The sequence below is a fragment of the Dunckerocampus dactyliophorus genome, chromosome 15, assembly GCF_027744805.1.
Source record: "Dunckerocampus dactyliophorus isolate RoL2022-P2 chromosome 15, RoL_Ddac_1.1, whole genome shotgun sequence".
NCBI lineage: Eukaryota > Metazoa > Chordata > Actinopteri > Syngnathiformes > Syngnathidae > Dunckerocampus > Dunckerocampus dactyliophorus.
Window position 1 is genome coordinate 6,621,868 of NC_072833.1, and position 19,222 is coordinate 6,641,089.

Consider the following 19,222-nt stretch of genomic DNA (forward strand, 5'->3'; position numbering starts at 1 on the left):
AGCCCTCTTTGCTCTATGTTAACCCCCTCCCTTCCCTCAACGGCTGTCTCTGAATGATTTATTTGGGCTTTTGAATTGAGCTGGAACACCTGTCTCTCTTGCAAAGCAGGTGACTTGCACAGCCACATATGACTGACACTGCAGCTGAACGATTCACAATACCATTGCCAGCCACGGTCTTGTTACTTATAGATTTTAAAGCAGGGGTGTCCAAAGTGGAGGCCGAGGGGCATTTCTGTATTTTATTGGCCCTCGGCATATTCTATAAATAAAACAACCTCGTTATTCGAGAGATATACAAGTATTATTCAATATTACACTAATTTGCTTTTGCAAAGCTAAGATGTAGATGTTTTGTTCAGATAGCTTAGCAGATCTTGACCGACATTGTATCAACGTGGCTGAAATTTGAACACCCCGATCTCAAGATATGTTTGCTTAAATGGGACAATTTTCCACTTGTCTTGCAGTTTTCTCAGATGATTAAGCTCTACCACTCACTCGGTGCTGAGAAATTCCCCTTGAATGAACAAACCTTCTATGCCAACCACATGCAGATGGTAAGTTCCTTGTAATTCTATGTCAACAAAACAGCCAAAAGCACACATTTATTAAATATTTAATATAAAAATATAAAATTGCCACACTTCAGGAAACAGCGTTTGCACACAGACTGTACACAGTTTCCTTGATTGGATTTTTTTTTCATAAAGATCAAACTTGAAACAGTATATTTACAGAAATCTGGGACACACAAACACTTCAGATGGAGAAAGAGCCTTATCACCACAATTTAAGACAGAAGAGAGGACAGCTTTAAGTGGATTTGTTCGTGTTGAAGGTCGCTCATGTTTAGTCTCTTATCATGTGTCAGAATTTAGTCTGCAATAAAACTGAGATACCGGCATCAGTACATCTTCTCATGCAACGATTGAAAGTTTGACACAAACGAATCTTTGTGGTGAAAGCATTTTGTGCGATGTGCATTTTGTGGTGATAGGGCTGTTCCTCCCTTTTGGAGGCAAATCTGCGCCTTATCAATTTAATGGAATGAACCGAAGATACTGCTCTGGGAAGAGAAAATAAGAAAAAGCAGCTGAGGAAGAATGAATTTAGTGATAATATTGTTACTTTCATATACTGTATGTGTCCATTTGATATAGTTAAATACAAAAAGATAAAAAATATCTCACTATTTGAAACCTCTGCATATAATTGATTGGTTTGTGAAGAGTACCAGACAAGGAAATTATAATCACAAAAAGAAGAACCACAATATTCAACTTGCAGATGCTGGTCCTTCATTCAGGACAGTTGGTGTATTTTTATGTTATATATATTTTTATGTTTATGTATATATATATATATATATATATATATATATACACACCCCGTATATATATACCGTATATATATACCGTATATATATATATATATATATATATATATATATATATATATATATATATATATATATATATATATATATATATATGCCGTATATATATATATATTTATGTAGACATCCACAGCAAATCTAGCGTCTGATCCAATAAACAGATAAATAAATGTATCACAGAGGTTTCAGTTGAGTTGATTTCTGTAGCTTATGTACAATACATAACAAAATATAACCATCTCAGGACAACATGAGCTTTTCCGTGCGTCGGCACTGTAACAGACATTTCTTTAAATGATTTTAAGCCAAAATGAGATGCATAATTTGTTTAGAGATCATACCTCGCGTTGGCACATAATCTGTAGACTGTGGCTAATGTACTGGAAAGTTGCTGTCTTTGTGCACTAATTGACCATAATGGAAGGCTGAATGCTGGTTTCTCATTGATTCATTGAATGATGCTTTCTGAGCTTATATTTATTCTGAAGATCCCATCAGAGGTGGAGATCTATGTCATACATTCTTATCAGCCTTTAAAGAAAGACTATGTTGCCTTTTCAACACCACCAAACCCCACAGCAATATTTGATTTATAATCTGGGAATAACACTTCAACTGGGCGGTCTGTACAACAATAAAACAATTCAATCAGAAGTGCTACCAAACAGGCACAGCAATGGATTTGTTGGATTTGTTTTTTGCCCTTAAATGTGGGACTGAGTCCTGTAATACTATAGAGGCTAAAAGGGGCTAGATGGAGTCAAAAGGGAAGCAATGGTTGCTCAGCTTGTTCGGGTTCAGGGGTCAGTTGTGTTGATGACTGTTTTATCACGGGCATTCAGGCCCCGATACCAGCTGCAGTAGCCCTCCTTCTGCTGGATGCAGGCGTAGTGTCGGGACTGGTAGCCAGGATAGCCGAAGTGGGACAGCATGTCCGTCCAGAGGCACTCTGTCTTTGAGGTCACAAAGCAGGGCAGGTAGTGACAGGGCTTAATCTGCAGAGACAGAAATGTCAACATTTTAACTTGAAATTAATGGAGGTTGAAGTAAATACATTTCCCAAGCAACAGATGTTACGATCAATGGTAAAAAGGCACTTTTTGGGAGAAATACTGTAAATGTGCTTGCTGGTGGGGGCTCATTGAGCTGTGGATTGCTAAATGAGCGTTAGCCGTCTGCCTTAAAGGAAAACTGCACTTGTTTTGGAATTTTGCCCATCATCCACAATCCTTATGTGGGACATGAAGACACATGTATTTCTTTTTTCTTTGCGTTGTAAAGATATAAAAACAGATGAGGCAGCTCATAAATGCACGTCCTGGGACACACTTATTCTGCCTAGAAAGCCCGCTATTAAAACGGCTCACAAAAACCTTTTATCATTTCGCATCCATGCTGTAACCATGTAGTAACAGGTGCATTCATGATAACATGTAGTACTTACAGCATTTTGCCGTACTTTGGCCGTTTTCAGCATTCCTGAAACTTCCTTCCTGGGCGCATTGATTTCACATAACAACATAGAAATGAATGCTACACCTAACGTTAACTTTTCCAAACTCAAAAACACAGTAGCAGTAGCGGCATTCCCAATATGTCGTGTTACCTGGCCTGACGTGTTGTGAGCAAGTGTGTGGTAACAATGTTAATAACACTAACAGTAACAATGTCGCTGTAGCTTGGTTAATATGCAGGTTACATTAGAGCGTTGTTGGCGATTTAAGTTTTTTTTTTCAGGAGGCTTTATAGGCATAATAGCTGCACCCCATTATGTGCATTCTTAGCTATCTCTTTTTATCTGTTTTTAGATCTTTAAAACGCACAGAAAAGAGAAAGACGTGTGTTAAAGTCTCACATAAGGATTGTGGATGATGGGCAAAATTCCAAAAAGGTTCCGTTTTCCTTTAAGGCACTGATGTTTTCCCAAACGATCCTGTTCAAGGCTCTCATGCATCCAGCCTCCAGGTGTTTGCACAAAGCACGCACAGGACGATTCAAATCATGTAACCTCTCACGGAGGTAATGATCGGAAACGCTGTTTATCGACAGAAAGTCACCAGCTGCAAAAAGATGCTCTTATTTGGAATCTGAATGAGCCAAATGAAGTCTAATGAAGGTCTAGCGGTTGGTGCAACTTCCTGCTTCGGAGGCATAATCTTAGAAAAGCACAGGCACAGTTAATCATCATTTGGTGAAGAATGCAGAGGCGCATTTAACTTGGATGATGTTTGTGCCTTGGTGAGTCACATGGTAGTCAAAGATTGATCGATGGTCTCTTCTCGATGCCTTGGGGCGTCTTCCTTTTTAGAACATGCTGTTCACAGGTGCTGACCCATGCTGGAACAAGTGGGTCATTGTAATAATCTACTAATACTTAGCGATAGTGCAATCTGACGCAGGACACTTCTTTACATTTTTCCTCTTGAAGGTCTTGTTAAGTATTTTAACTTATTATAGAGGTGTTTTAATCATTAATAAGCATTAGTCCTCCTCGCCCCACAGCAGTCCTTGCCAGGCATTGGCTACTGGTTTCCACTCACCCTGCAGTTGCAGCCCAGCTGGTAACGATGGTTGATGCCTTTCTTCTGAGCCAATGACAGGCGCTCCCACCTCTCATTGAAGTTGCACAGTCCCGTGTACACCTTGCCGTCATACACTCGCCCTGAGAAAATACAAGTCAAGGACATTGGTCAGTCACAAGCTCCAAAAAAATGAGTACCTCTTAAAAAAAAACTGTTTTGGAGATGAATTCTTAATTATTATGGTGTGGTTAAGTCTCACTGGACAAGTGCTGATTCGATGATGAAAGTGTACGGTGCTGCTTTTAAGATGACTTGAAAATATGAGCTGGTGTTTTCCGCTTTGGTAGTAAACAGGAGACGACGATGAGTCTACAGCAGCCGTGCAGCCATGTGTGGTATGCAGCATTGATTACTATGCTCACCATGCTAAGCAAACAGAGCCACAAAAAACGTACACGCATGTATATCCGTACGACCTCAATATTTGGTACATACCTTTAGGGGACTGAATATCACATACAATTTCAGCAAGACGGCTGTAATCACAAAGTATTTGCAAGGTCACAGGCAGGAGTTACTAGTCCCTGACCATTTGTATGATTATAAAACTTCTAAAACTAGTTGTTTTACATGTACGGTTGGATGTCCTCATGAGCATTTTCAGCACAACCCATCGGGGGCGCCTCAAGTGTCATTTACAGTCAATGATGTTGCAATAAGCAAACAGACTTTACAAGTTTGAGCCATGTGATTTTTTTTGCCATTATTTGCCATAATCCCATGTATGCAACACTACATTTTAAAAGTACACCCCAAAGTACCAATTCATTCATGCATGGTAAGACAATCTCATACAGTAAGCCCAATTAAACCATCACCCCTATTTCTGAATATCTAAAGGTCACCGTGTGTCTATTTTTGGCACCATGGACTGTTTGCAGCTTACTGACTCCTGAGACAGGTGCGCTAGTCTATGGCAGCCCGCAAGCACCCGGGAACATCAGGGTATGTCACACATATGTCACCATGTTTTCACCATGCAGGAATTTGACAGTTCACATATGTTTTCCCCTTCAATCCCTGTGAACCTCCTCTCGGTGCACACAGAGGTTAATGGAGTCACTTGCAGACTTCTAACATTGTGTTGAGTGTGTGACACGCTCCTGAAATACCAATCCCACCAAAGAAAGCTGAAGATGGCCCTCTCACATGCCCGAGTGTCTTTAATTTGCCTACATGACTTAATATAGACACCCAAAGAGCTGCAGTGATGTCATTTGCACCCAGGCCGGAAAAACATCGGAACTATTGCTTGGCAACCCAACGGCTTGTTCACTAGCACCGTGTGATGTAGTTACAGTATTTACAGGTCAGAGCTTAGCGATGGTTATATATGCCAAGCACCACTGCGTCCAAAGTAAACTGCACTTCTGTTGGAAATAGCAACTCATAAAATATACTGGAAACAAGTTGCTTCCTGCTAGTTTGTAATTGCGAGTCGTGGGACAGAAAACAGTTTGCTGCTGGCTGAGGCAATGAATACCCCCCTCAAAAAACATCCTGTCCTCAGAGAATGTGTCAACTTCAGTTGAAATTATATTGTTTAATAGAGTAGTTTGTACTCAATTTAGTCAAATATACTTAAAATCTTGGTAAGATATTTGCTGCTTTATTTGTAAATACATCTGTAGTAGTGATGGGGATTTCAACTCTTTTAAGGGAGTTGGGGTTTTTTTTGGCTCTGCTGCCTAAAAAGAGCCGTCTTTTTCGGCTCCCAAATGATGTTTTTGTTGCTCATATGATTTATTTTTGTTGCTCATATGATGTTATTTATTTATTACATGATTTATTACCAAATGTCTAATGTAAAAATACAATTACGCACATTTTTATCAATCACATACACAACAGCAAAAAAGATGAGAAAAAAACGGCGGCTCGTTCACTTCAAAGAGCCGCTTTGACAGACATATTAAAAATCTGTAGACGTGGTGTACCTATACACTAATACATGGGGTGTCTATGTCTTCTACTCTATGTCAACGCTATGTCAAAACACCCCAACACACCCCTTTGGCACTGTTATATTTGACCCCATAAGTCAGATTTGCAGATCTAATTTTTCACATGGCGCTAGAAAACTGTAGCTGTAACTTTAGGGTGTTTAGCCACAAAATTTGGTACACACCTTCAGCAGACTGACGGGCACTTTACTGTAAAATGTGAACAAGATCGGTTAAAAAACATTGCCACCATCAACCAAATTATCTCTAGAGGGGTACGGGAGGGACTTGCCCATAAGTCATTGACCATTTATGTAATGATTATAAAACGTTGAAGACATGTCTTCAAAGGGATTTTGAGCACAACCCATAGGGGGCACCATACATGTCATTTAAAGTCAAATGTAGGACACCCCATAGGGTGTATGTAGGCATATCAGCCATTAACCAACAGAAACACAAAATTGAAGAAAATATGGAGTTGGTGTCCCCTTTGCAACTTTAACTAGTTCCATGCTTCTGGATTTTTCTTTTTTTTTCTTTTTTTTTTTTTTAAGATTTTAAAGTAAAATAAGCAGTCAAAGGTCACAGCGTCTGTCTTATGTCGGTTTTAGTTCACCCAGAAGGTGTTTGATGGGGTTGAGGTCAAGTTCCTCAGCTCCAAACTCATGAAAAGCATGCATTTATGGACCTTGTTCTGTGCATATGGCTCGCCATGCATTACCAAAACTGTTCCCACAAATCGGGGGAGCATGGAATTGTCTCAAGTATCTTGGGAATTCATGCTTCAGAGCTCACCAAGAAGCCAAATCTACTTAATTGAGCAATGTCTTAACACTTGATTGCATATTGTGTAGCACCAATGACCCAATGGGTAACCCTATAATAACATTTCATGTTAAATATCTAACGTGAGAGTCATCTTACCTGTAATCAGGTACTGGTACTTGTTGATATCGAACTTGACGCCGCACAAGCTTTCTGATGCATCAGTGTAAATATGCTGCACATGCTGCACTTTTTCAAAGCCCTTGTACATCTGTAAGAAAGGAATAAAAATGTGAAAAAAGCTCACAATAAAATGACATGTGCCATGCCGTACCCTCTCCCTGGCACTGCAGCCTTTACTTAGCCCCCACATAAATAATCCAGCATGAAATTCCGCATGTCGGCTTTATCAGATGACATTCCTTAAGGAATGCCTTGTGGGAGACGCAGTATTAGTGCTGTGCCCTAACCAAATCATAGATAACACGATTATGTCGTGTAATGTGCTTCAACTTTGATGCTGTGTTGGCAAGCCGTCCTCATATTCATTGCTAAGCCGTGGACCTCAGCTCTCTCTATTTAGCTCAGGTATGCAGAGCCAGTGTTTGCCCTGAGAACTGTTGACGTTTCTCCGGTGCAATTTATTTGTCTGGGAACAACAGGAAATCCTTGTTTAGACTCAACGCTCCCAGAAGAAACCGTTACTTAATCACCATAAGTTTGGGGGGTTTGGACGGCATTTTTCTCATCGGATTTGTTTAAATTTGGGAGGCTATGCATGCTTAATCAGACTACATGGAAAACTTCTGTTTGCCTAAAAAAAAAAAAACAGCAGACTGGAATACAAATAAATAAACCAAGAGGTCAAAATGTCTCATCTAAATCCAGAGGATAATCCCTCCAGTGTGGAAGAAAAAGGCCATTTAATGCATTTGTCACTGTTTGCACTGATGCTGTATATGTTGGATTGTTTACATGAGGAGTTTGGTTGAGATGTAATGCCTGCAAAGCCCTATAATCCTACAGCCTGGCTCCTGTCTAAGCAGTGGGCTGATGTCAGCATCTATGAGAAATATGCAGCCTTACGTAACAGTATAGGAAGTGACGCGCTTTTCAACAACAGCCACAATGAATCACACAAAATGATTCTGTGATTTAACCTTTCAGTGAAATGACTGCCTAGCAATTGTTGGTTGTTGTAACTTTAACCCTGAAAAATGTCAAATTGGCATTTTGTTAGATAAGATTGATGAAACATGACGATAGACTTTTAAAATACAAAGGAACAGTGCAGAGTGAATTTTCAAGATTCTTTCACTTATCCTCTCACCTTCATTTGCTTGACAGTGTAGCGCATCGTGCCAAATGGTCCATCTCTCAGGAGCTTCTTGCCCACCACTTTAGCGCGAATGACTGCCGAGAGAGAGATGTGAAGGAGCCGGTCAACAACTTTTCAGATGATACAGACTGTCACATTCCATCATGCATTCAACTTTGAGCTTTTCCCCTTTACTTTGTCATACAACACGCCGTCCCGGCCAGCAAGAGGCATTAAAGGATAGATAATTTCAGGACCAGGTTGGCACTACCGGTAATCCGTTTATCCGATTTTCTGCAGTGCTGCTGTTTGCCAAGCGGGACGAATAAGGGAAAAACACTAAAGGGACATTTTGAGTTTGATTTGGAGGTACTATTAAGAGCTGTCATAAAGTAAGTATTGGTTACAAAGACCACTCAGTCATAGGAGATGGACATGTACAGTGTCTGGCTTCTATATTGGGATCAGGGTCTTGAAAAACATTTAATCTAGGGCCCTCTTATAAACACAATTTGTTTGTTTTCGCTTGCGTCGAAGCAAGTGGGCTTATTGTAAAAGACCTGGAGTGATGACTTAAGCCTGCAAATGGAGCCGAAGCAGACGTGCGGGTCCGACATAAGAGATCAGTCCTCTGCAAGGTTCACCTGCTGCCCACAGCCTGGCAGCCGCAGACACAACTAACACTGACCCTGCTTGTTATCTTCTCCTCATGGAATTTCCGTCTAACATTCTTTGGGGGTTCACATTCTCTAGAAAAGGGGAAAAAATGAGGAGCCTTTTCATTCTTTCTTTTCAAATGCAAAGAGGAGGCATCCTGGCTGCTCGGTCTGTATTTATCTTGCTGCAATACTTCCAGGCTAAAGGAAATGGGGATAAGAGTAAGATCCTTTTACAGCACCCTTTTAAAATAGGGCCTTGTTGCGTTTGTCCAGCTGGATGTGTCGCTGTAACAACAGATTTGAACCACCTGTTTGCTGTTCCCCGTGTGGAGAAAACCTACCATTTGAGATAATAACGTTGGAATGTAGTTGTTCTGAAATGTGCCACAGAGCTAAGACAAAACCTCCTCTTTTTAGAGGTTCCTAGTGAGACAAATTCTTAATTCAAGTCTTTAGATTAGCAGTACCTGGTGCTGGAAATGATGCATTAATGCAGTTATTCCAGAAAGGAACACGGTGAAGTACTGGAAAGGCTACAATACTGAAGTATGCAGAAAGATATCCTCACCTTTCAGTCAATTTACTGCTAAACTTTTTCTACCTGAATGTCTTAATTATGCATCATTACTTGATGGACCTCTGCAACCCAGGTGCTATTTGACATACCTCTTACTGAGTAATTGAAGAATGTGAATGTGCAGGTATAACAAGATACTATTACGGCCAGGACCTCATCACCAGTTCTCAGGAGAAACATGTTAGTGTTTGAAGGAGGACTGCATGTCAGCTGATTTAACTCAAGTACTTTCAGATAGGACCCCTCTTGTTGGACAGCAGCCACTAATTGGCCCGGTGGCGGTGCCATCATCCAGAGGAATGTGCGAAAGGCCTCAGCTGCTCTAGGGACAGAGGATTTGTGTCATTCCCCCGCTTCTGTGACTCCCTGACCTCCTTTCCATTCATCATCTATATTTACGTACTACCTCAGCGCTCAAAAAGTCTGCTTTACGAGTGTTTATTTAACCCATTTATAAAAGAGTGATTCCACATCACTGTGCTCTTACACTGCGGCTGTGACGCACATAGTAGATTCATTCTGTGCAGAGGATGTGACATAAATTTAAAAGAAGAGTGGGAGCCTTTTTTCCGTGATAAGAGAGGTAACAGGGAGCCTGTGAAGTGAATTCATTTGTCTCGCCTGAAGCGGAGGATTACACAAGCCGAATGCTTCATCTTAAGGTGAGCCTGTAATTGAGTTAAACATTTCTGTCGGCCTACGTATGACGGCGAAAATAAGGTTAGTCATTCGCGTTTGTGAATATGAGTGAGAAATATAGCGAGGCGTCAGGCTGAAGAAGCGGTGCAAGTCTGGGGAGGCGAGTGGGTGGAAGAGGAATTCTCAGGATGACACACTACCACGCTCAAAAATAAACACTTGAAATGAATCTCGACTGAAGAGTAGAAATCCTGCAATGAGAGTTTTCATCACCCTGATAATAACCTGGATCTGCTATGCCACGTGTAATGTAGATGTTAAAAACTGAATCCTTGGTAATGTGAAGTTGCATGAAGATAATCAGCCCGAGTCCAGTCATTGTCTTTTAATTCTTGTGTGTGGCGTCTGCGTTGGCGTGCTCCATTCTGGCTGTTTGAAATAGTGAAACCCAGAGCGGCCTTGTGATCATCAGAAGAGGAGGGGGGGACGGGTTGGAGATTTGATATGCTCAGCCAAAGCGACAAACATTTCAGCCTTGTATGGAATCTCTAGCCTCTGACATGGCATTGTATTTGAAGTAACTTTAGGGAAAGCTGTGACGACCTGATCCAAGCTTACATAACCTCATCACAGGGGTGCTGTTTCTCAGGTTTGATGTACTGTAGAGGGAGGGGAGATTTATCTAGGTACCAGGAGAGAGTGGTCACAAAGCCGACGACTGTGCAAGGTTTTAAAGCCGCTAGGCAGTACTTGGTTGACAAAGGTCCTCTATGCACAAAAAAAGCCAGAGCAGAGCAGGAGCTGTTACTCACAGTGCCTGATCCCGAACCAAGCATAAACACATATCACACTAATCCTCGGCAACTGACCTGGTTCACGGCGCAAGTATAGGTTTGCTCCTGTCACTCCCCACAAGGGCTGGGAACGAACATGGAGCAATATTAAATCTCAGGGTCAAAGTTTACAGCCAGGCCTCTAATCTTGCTTTCGGAGGGCTTTGGAACAACAAGCACTGCTCATTCCCCACCCCCCATGTGTATGGGCAGCTTGAACCCAGCAATTTGATAGCTGCCAGCTAGGGCTCTCAAAGCAGCGGGTCACCTGATGTTCAGGTGACCGTAGCAGTAAAACTGTCACGTTTTGAACAAAGATGTCCCTAAAATCCGCAGCTATAACTTCTTCACCAATCCTAACTGTGATTCATTGAGTCAAGTGTCTGCGGGTAATGATGGGTCAAGGCCAAGAAAATGAGCAAAACACTTTGAACTCAACTACGGCTTGTAAATTGGGAAATATTCAAGCCTGTCGCCTATGATGTTGACAGTCTCAATAGCAGGCTTTTCTCCCTTTAGCATCTCAAACCTTTTTTGTTTTGCGCCTCCTCATGTTTGAGCGAGCTTCACTGGTGCATGCAAAACTGTCATTTTCAGTGTGGAAAATAACTTTTCCTTTGTAGCTTTCTCCAATGACAAATTCTGAACAGCAAAGTTTTTAATCCAGGAGCCAGGAAGCCAGGAACATGTAAATGGGATTTGTGTGGCTCGTAATTGATCACTGTCCCCATTGATGTCAGTTCCAGATTTTCTATGAAAACGATCAGAGCATTTGTCAGTCAGGATGCATGCAAAAAACAGCATTTTCACTCCCTATGAGCCTGTTGCAGGATGTATTATTATATTTCAAGTGAATCCTCTTTCTGATAGCTGATATCGTATATGGGGTGAAATGAGGATAAATACCAGGCAGCGACAGCAAATGTTGTTGAGTGCTCAGGCTCTACTCCCAATCAGAGCCAGGATTCTCATGTGGTTTTCCCATTTTCGTGTGATCTTGCAATCTCTCAAATCCAGCTCACGAGGTAATGTGATTTTGGCAGCCATGGAGGCGGGAGAAATTGTAAACACAGAGCTGGTCGAGGCATCCTAACCACCCGCAGTGATGAAGGTTTTGAACAGGTTTAGGTCATAAATATCATGTTAACTGTGGAGCAGAACACGTGCATTTATGGGAATGAGTACATATAGCCAACAACTCTTATCTGCCGCTAGTGGTGATCAGTGTTAAGTGCATCATTATTAAACTTCTGGATGTGTGTTTTAGTGTATGTTTAGACTGAGACATTTTTTTTAATGTCCCATTATATGAGTCTTGTGTCAATTTAATGAGAAAAGAAAGCTAAATAGCTGTGAGCCCTTGTGTTGCGGCGTTCATTCAGCCACAGTTGCTTACGATACTACACACTGCAGTAAGACGTGAATGTTCTTGATGGGTGAAAAGATGGGAGGGGAAAAAGGCAAATAAAAAAAAACAAAAGGGCCCTCACTGCCTGGAAGATACAGTATATTAAGTATGTATGTGAGTGGCTTACGCTCACAAATTAAGTTGCAGTGAAAGTGAAAACTTACGATGGAACTAAAATAAAACATCTAAAAGTGAGATGATGCTGAAATGAATATGTGTTGGAGTCACTATGAGGATGCTCAGCCGTCAATTTAATACTCAGCACTGACCTAAAATAATCTATGTTCCATTCTAAGAAAGGAACATGTAAGAGCATCTTGTGGTGAGTGCCTGTGGAAGGCACGCCGTATTTCATATATTCAAATGCATATTGTAGTCTGGCATTACTATAATTGCTACAATTTACTCACCTATGTCGGAGTTGCAGTACGCGTCTTGCGGGTGCGTCAGGGCGCAGGAGCAGCCCTCAGTCAGCTGCTGAAGCTGCAGGCTGCTGAAGACAAACAGCAGGCTGATCAGGTGCTGGTACACGGACTGCATTGCTATCAACTTTCCCCGCGCTGTGCTGCTTGCGACTGAGGTCCGCGTGGATCCGCTGCTGCTGCTGCTGTCGGAACTGCGTGGTTTATGTCCAAGTGTTGCTTGAGCGTCTCTCCACCCTGACGGCTGAGAGCGGCTCCGGCGTACATATAGACGCGGTGACGCCGCCCTCCACCTCTGCAGCCTGGGGGCGGGGCGGCCAATCACTGAGCTATGATGCCTGAAAGGTTATCCCAAACAGGAGTTTTTTTTTCTTCAAATATACATACCGGGGACGTTTAGAGTAACTCCCCACACAAAGTTGGTGGAGTTGATCAACTTGTTCTAGAGCTGTGACGTCATACGAGGTGCAGGGCTGCTGCTGCTGCTGCTGCTGCTGCTGCTGCTGCTGCAGCAGTCTTGTTGTTGCCCTGACACAGTTGTGTTTGTTCAACCTCGTTATAATGTCATAATAATAATAATACTATCATTTATATTTGTTCCCACACAGTAGTATTGTCAATGAACATACTGGCTTGGTTATTAGTGTCCTAACTGTTTACATCAGTCAGTTTTAACACAGTTTTTCTTTCACATGTTTTATTTCAAATGAAAAAAAAGCTATTGTGCTGTGGAGAGGACATCCTGGGCTGTCTTGTGATAAGTCATTTGATGGGGTTTGTCCAATGCAGGGGTGTCCAAAGTGCGGGCCGGTGGCCATTTGCCGCCCACGGCTCTCTTTTTAATTGGCCCGCAACACATAGTAGAAATACATTAAAACAACCAAAAAAAACACAACCAACATGGAAAAATAAAGCAAATGTGTACAAAGCGAAAAAGCTGAAATGTTGATACTAATAGTAACACAAAGCGTTGTCTAAATATACAAACAGCCTTTTTACAAAATAAAAAAACATAAAAATAAATACCCTCCACATCCTTTGGCTTTTCAGTATGTGGCCTTGGGTGGAAATAGTTTGGACATCCCTGGTCTAGTGTAATAGAGGATCTGTCTTCCTGTGTTTCATGGACAAAAGGAAAGTACACAGTAAAATGTATCCAGATGTGTTTTTTTTAGGTAGAAGTTGAGTGGTTTATATATATATATATGTTTTGTAGTTTGGTAACACAGTTACAACACATTGTTTCCATGTCATCTGTGGTGGACATGAGGACTCCTTACTTACTTACTTACTCCTTACTTACTACTTACTACTTACTTACTTTTTCATGTAAAATGATGAAGATGGTTGATGCAGTGAATACATCAAGATGCAGAAATGTGTGTGTTATCAACCGGGGGGAAAAATGATTCTTGCAGTGGAGCAATGAGTTGTATCAGTTTTTGCTACCCTTACCTTCACATAAAAACATTAAAAATTATATCTGTAGTTAGATTTGAAGTTGTTGAAAAACCTTGATGCGATGAAAGTGACAAAAATATGATATATATTATATATTTATATATATATTATATATTACATTTAATTGCACTTTTATGAGTGCGACTGTTTTGTGACCTAAAGGTAATTTTTAAAAGGCCTGAAGGGTTAAGTGATTACAACTGAAATGTTTTTGCATATATTTCTTTCTTGATGATTGCGTATGAATTTGTCTGCAAAAATATGCAAATATTTATACCCACGCAGAAAACCAGCATCAATATAATACAGTATATATGCTGAGCTGCTTCATCATGCCTGTCTGACCTTGAAGGCAGCAATCACTGTCTCTTTTAATCCGTCTCTATTCGCAAAGGGCTTCACAGAGCACGACGATCAGGGTTAAATTAGCCAATTAAACTTGTCTTCCTCCGCCTCTGACTGTGTTCATGAACCTGAGTGCAACTGTGTTATCGCTGCAGAGGCTTATCTGCAGAGACTGGCAGAGCTATGTTAAGGAATGACGATACTCGTCATTATGTAACCAAGCCAGAAATAATCAAGTTAAAGAAGTACGACCACTAATGTGCCTTCATTAATCGTTGTCTCGAGTTAGAGCCTTTATTTTTGTAGCTTTGCCTTCATATCAGTGAATGAATGATGCGTCAGTGCTGCATGCAAATCAGAAAAAAAGATTAACTTAAGGTACTGATGAAACAACCTTGCACTGCTGATGTGATTTTCTATTCATTTCTCACACGAGTCACATCAAAGTATTCTCACAAAAACAAAAAAAAAGTCGGTGTTTGCTCTGCAGATTAGAACAGCATGACATTTGATGTCGGACCACTCAACGGCAACAGACATCATGAGGAAACGCGTAAAGCTGCTGTGCTGCTGCGACTCATTGATAATGCCCTGACAGTTATTATTCCAGCCTCCGACCTAACATCTGAAATAACAGATATGTGACATTCCTGAGTTAGACACCAGATAGGCATGCATGATATAGCTGGACTTGACTTTGTATGCCCAAATGTGGAGATGAAGACAGGAGGTCTTGGAGGAAGTCAGAGATGATTCATTGGCTGAAACAAATGATTTCACTCCTGGTAAGAAAAAAGCAGGCAGCATTCCAAACATACCGCATATCCCACACGTTTTTTGACCTGAAAGCATAAATTAACACCAGAACAACACTCATCAGAGCAATTTAGTGATTCACTGCCTTCTTTGGCGTTTTTATTTAATTTTTTGTCTAATATGCCTTTAATTCCAAGCCCCTGCTAAACAACGGGGTCACCATTTGTCACAATTATGCATCGATTTATTGCTCTGTTTCACAGTTGTAAAGCGATCGTCACACTTTTCGAGACTGTTGTTGTGCCATAGCAATATTTTCATCACAACTTTCTACTGCTTTCCTCACATCCTTGCAGAGACTGTCCTTTTCGAATGTGTGTGAACATACTGTATGTACATTACATGGACATAAACACACTCTGTAATCAAAGGACTGACATTGGGATACACCAGGCCCCGTATCAGTCATAATTTTACAGAAGACTGGTGGAAGAAGAACGCCATCAGAATAACCAATCGTTCAAATCATTTTATTTTTATTCCTTTCGATGCTCGTGGACCGGAAGAAATAGCCACAAACACCAATGAAGAAGAAGCCAGTGAGCACCAGCAAAGAGGAAGCCAGCGAGCAGCAGCGAAGAAGAAGCAGCTAAATGTCTTTATTTCATAAAAAAGAGCGGTCGGCTCAGTGCAGCATTTGTAACACAATGAAGTAGACATATTTTGTGAACGTGTACTCCTGTAAAGAGAAACTTCATAGTATTTATATTCAAGTTGAATGCTTTGATATTTAGATACTGGTTGAACATAACCCTGTGAGAAATTCATAGTAAAGTTGATAAAAAAGTTCATATCATTAAACAATTCATGGAGAAGTTCAGACATTTCATTTAAAATGAACTCTGGTTAGCGCCCTCATCCCATGCCAGCTTTTATGACCCTGCCTCTAAAAAGCATCGACATGGAGAATTGTTAGTAACCGGAATCAAAACGAAGAATATGAATTGGATTGCTTCAAATTCAAACGATGCCCAAACCCTAATCAGGATATCCACTGACCAACTGCAACTGTCTCCTAGTGGGGGCGTGACGGAAAATAATTGAGAACTACTGGTGTAAGCTAATCTTCTACTCCTGAACCGCTACACACAAAAGAGTGAAAATTTGGCAAAACATTCACCCCTACTGTGTTGCCTGTGTTGCCAAAGTTTTACCACAAAAATCGCCTTGACTTGAAACTTCTCACACAGCTCAATGCGCTGTATGAAACACCCACTGTAACTTTAGGGTGCTTTGCCGAATCAACACAAAATTTGGTACACACCTTGAGGGGACTGACAAGCACATGCCTGTAAAACGTGAGCATGATTAGTTAAACATGTCCTCTAGCAACCAAACGACTTAGCAACTAATTACTTGTAAATCACTGACTTTTGTCTAATGATGATAAAACTTTGAGGATACAGCATTAAAATGGCTAATTTAAGTAAAATACAAATACAAGGAATTAAGAAGATGCATTCAAATTGTGAATGTAGTATTCTATGTTGGTCACTAGGTGCGAGTAATTGTTTGGTGAGACAAGGACCAGACTTGACCGCCGGATTAACGGGCTTGTATTGCAGGTTTAAATAATCTCACAACAGGCGCAATAATAAAATAATAGTAACAATGGCTACTGTTGCCGCCTTAACCTACAACAAGCTAAAACTCAACTCTGAACATTCGACGTCACTTCCTGTCTTCCACACATCCTGAACACATTTTCTGCGACACACACCAGCACGAGTTTAATTTATGTCTTAAATGGCTTATCTTCTCTGATTACATCTACTACATTGGGTAATACAACAGTAAGGTGAGTATATTATTTACTGTAGAAGATGATAAACAGCTTTCCTGTGCCATAACTATGAGAATATTCCATTTCTAAAGAAGGAATCTTACTTCGGTGGAATTCACTTATCATGGTGGTGTTTGGGACCAATTAACCGCCAGTGTCAAATGAGGGATTATTATTTTATATAATTTTTTCACTAGATGTGAAAAGTTGCATGCTCTCCTTTAACTAACTAAATGAGGCATATTTCTGTTATGTATAAACTGAAACATGTAACTGAAATAGGAATGATGTTGTCTAATTAGGTCAGCATATTGTCAGCTCTGAAAAGGTCCATTTCTAGATTTAAAAAAATGTTTTTTCTGAGGCTGCGGGGAGTGCAGACTGCAGCCTTGTGTATCAAAGGTCTGTAAGAGTGACGTGGTTGAAGGTTAACAAAAGAGAACAAAGCAGTGAGTCAGAGGAAATACCTTTCATCCGACTGACAGGCGGCTAAAGAGATGCAGGAAGAGGAGAAGCTTAAAAAGATAGCACCACTGGGAGGGAAAGAGGGTGCTCGCCAAGGCAGAGTCTGTCCGGCCTTGACTCACTCAGTCCTGCTGCATGGCCCACATGCCGTTCAAGCTAAGTGGGACAGACTGACGACCCCTGGTCCGAAGCTCTGTGCTGTTCTATTGGGAGACATTTCAAAGGAGAATAATGGTGTCCTCTAGTGGGTTCACTTTTCAGCTTGTGTTGGTTCTTTCCAGTTCCCTGCTTGGTAGCTTGAATTCAAAGCAGCACAGATCACAGTTTTATTTGTAGTAAGTGGATTTCAATGAAGTTGTGATTTGTTATTTTGTTGCATTATGGTGCATATACAGCATATGCAAGTGGAGGATACCTTGTGTTTGTCTATGACCATGCATTTGTAGTTATAAGTGTGCTGAAACACCTTAACGTTCTAAAATGGTAACCTTTCTGGCTCTTTGGCAACATATTTATGCTCTCTTCTTATTGGCACATGTTGTTCATTGTCCAAAAAATCTGGTGAAAGATGCTGAAATTATCCAAACAAGTCAGTTGCTATGTAACTACAATATTTATAAGTGCCTCCTTAGTTTTATTTTTGCACTGTTGTCATTTTGCACTATTGTGATGTTTACACAGAAGGGGTGCAAAGCTGTCACTGCAAAGGCACCCTCAAAAAAGTACACCTGAGATTCCAGCAATTAGCCCTGCGGGGTACTTTAGTGCCAATTGTACACTAGATCATAGGAAAGGGCTCCTACTGTACCCTTATTTCTGTCAGTGTGATGCACGCATCCCCATTGTTCCGTTTGGATCAGACATGATATCACGCCTGTCTGCCCACTCCACTGAATATTCCAGCAGATGCTGACTGGTTTAGTAACTCTTTCATGCAAGTCATCCAATGTAAAGTTAAGATATCCGAGAAGCAAACGCGTCCATATCCGTGACCTGTGATGAGCCTTCATACAATGCACGCAATAAAACATGATGAATGGTCAGTTCTACTTACTTCCTTCTCATGCGAGCCCAAGGTAACCGCTGCTGTACCGTCATGCACATATTTGGATGGATTGACTGGCAAGGAAACCCCACAAATGACTATGTTGTATTACGGCACGAGACAGCGAGACACCAAGGCTAACCATAGACATGGGAATATGACAACATGGAACAAGCTTGGAGGAATTCCTTAAGGTTGAGTGGTTGTCTAATTAAGGCTTTTCACCCACAAGGGCGCCCTCTAACTAGCCAATATACTGTAACATTTTATACTTTAAAAATAGTCCCATGAAATATTCAACCAACAAAATCCCAAATGGCTAGTTGATTTATTTTGATAAGATCGGAAGTGTATTCCTTCCATTTCCTCCCTGCTATAAAGAACTGTTTTATTCCACCTAAAGTGTGTTCCGATTCATTTGTCCGTCGGGACAAAGCAGTAAATGAGATTAGCCTTTCTTCTAGGAGAAAAAGGAAAGGTTTAGAAAGGGCAGTGTTTCCCAGAAACCTGAGCATTTGGAGAGGAAGGTGGTGCATGCGTGGGAAGGCAAAAGAGAAAACTTATTTGGGGAAGTTGGTCGGTGGAGAACCAGTGAGTCATCAGCAGATCAGAGGTCAAGGATGTTAAAGGGGTCTGGGGGATGTCTCACTGACAAGAGTGGGCCCATATGAGTTGGGCTAAATATAGAAATGGTGAAACAATGACAATATAGACTTACTCTTCACTGAAAATGAGTCAACACACAGTATTATCTAAATC

At 41.0% G+C, this 19,222-nt stretch overlaps 2 protein-coding genes across 2 annotated transcripts in view; one reads left to right on the forward strand and one right to left on the reverse strand.

Moving 5' to 3' along the window:
* The window catches only part of LOC129195108 (synapsin-3-like), an 82,695-nt gene that overhangs the window by 37,974 nt on the left and 25,499 nt on the right, over positions 1–19,222 (forward strand). The window contains exon 6 of the mRNA XM_054800852.1: positions 471–560. Coding sequence (XP_054656827.1) covers positions 471–560 — 90 coding nt within the window. The remainder of the gene's footprint in view (positions 1–470; positions 561–19,222) is intronic.
* LOC129195112 (metalloproteinase inhibitor 3-like) lies at positions 604–12,814 on the reverse strand. The gene is made up of 5 exons (XM_054800860.1): positions 12,537–12,814; positions 8,023–8,105; positions 6,852–6,963; positions 3,940–4,061; positions 604–2,394 (listed from the first exon to the last, which is right to left on the reverse strand). Exons 1-5 carry the CDS (start codon positions 12,664–12,666, stop codon positions 2,197–2,199), a joined length of 645 nt encoding a protein of 214 aa, XP_054656835.1. The 5' UTR covers positions 12,667–12,814; the 3' UTR covers positions 604–2,196.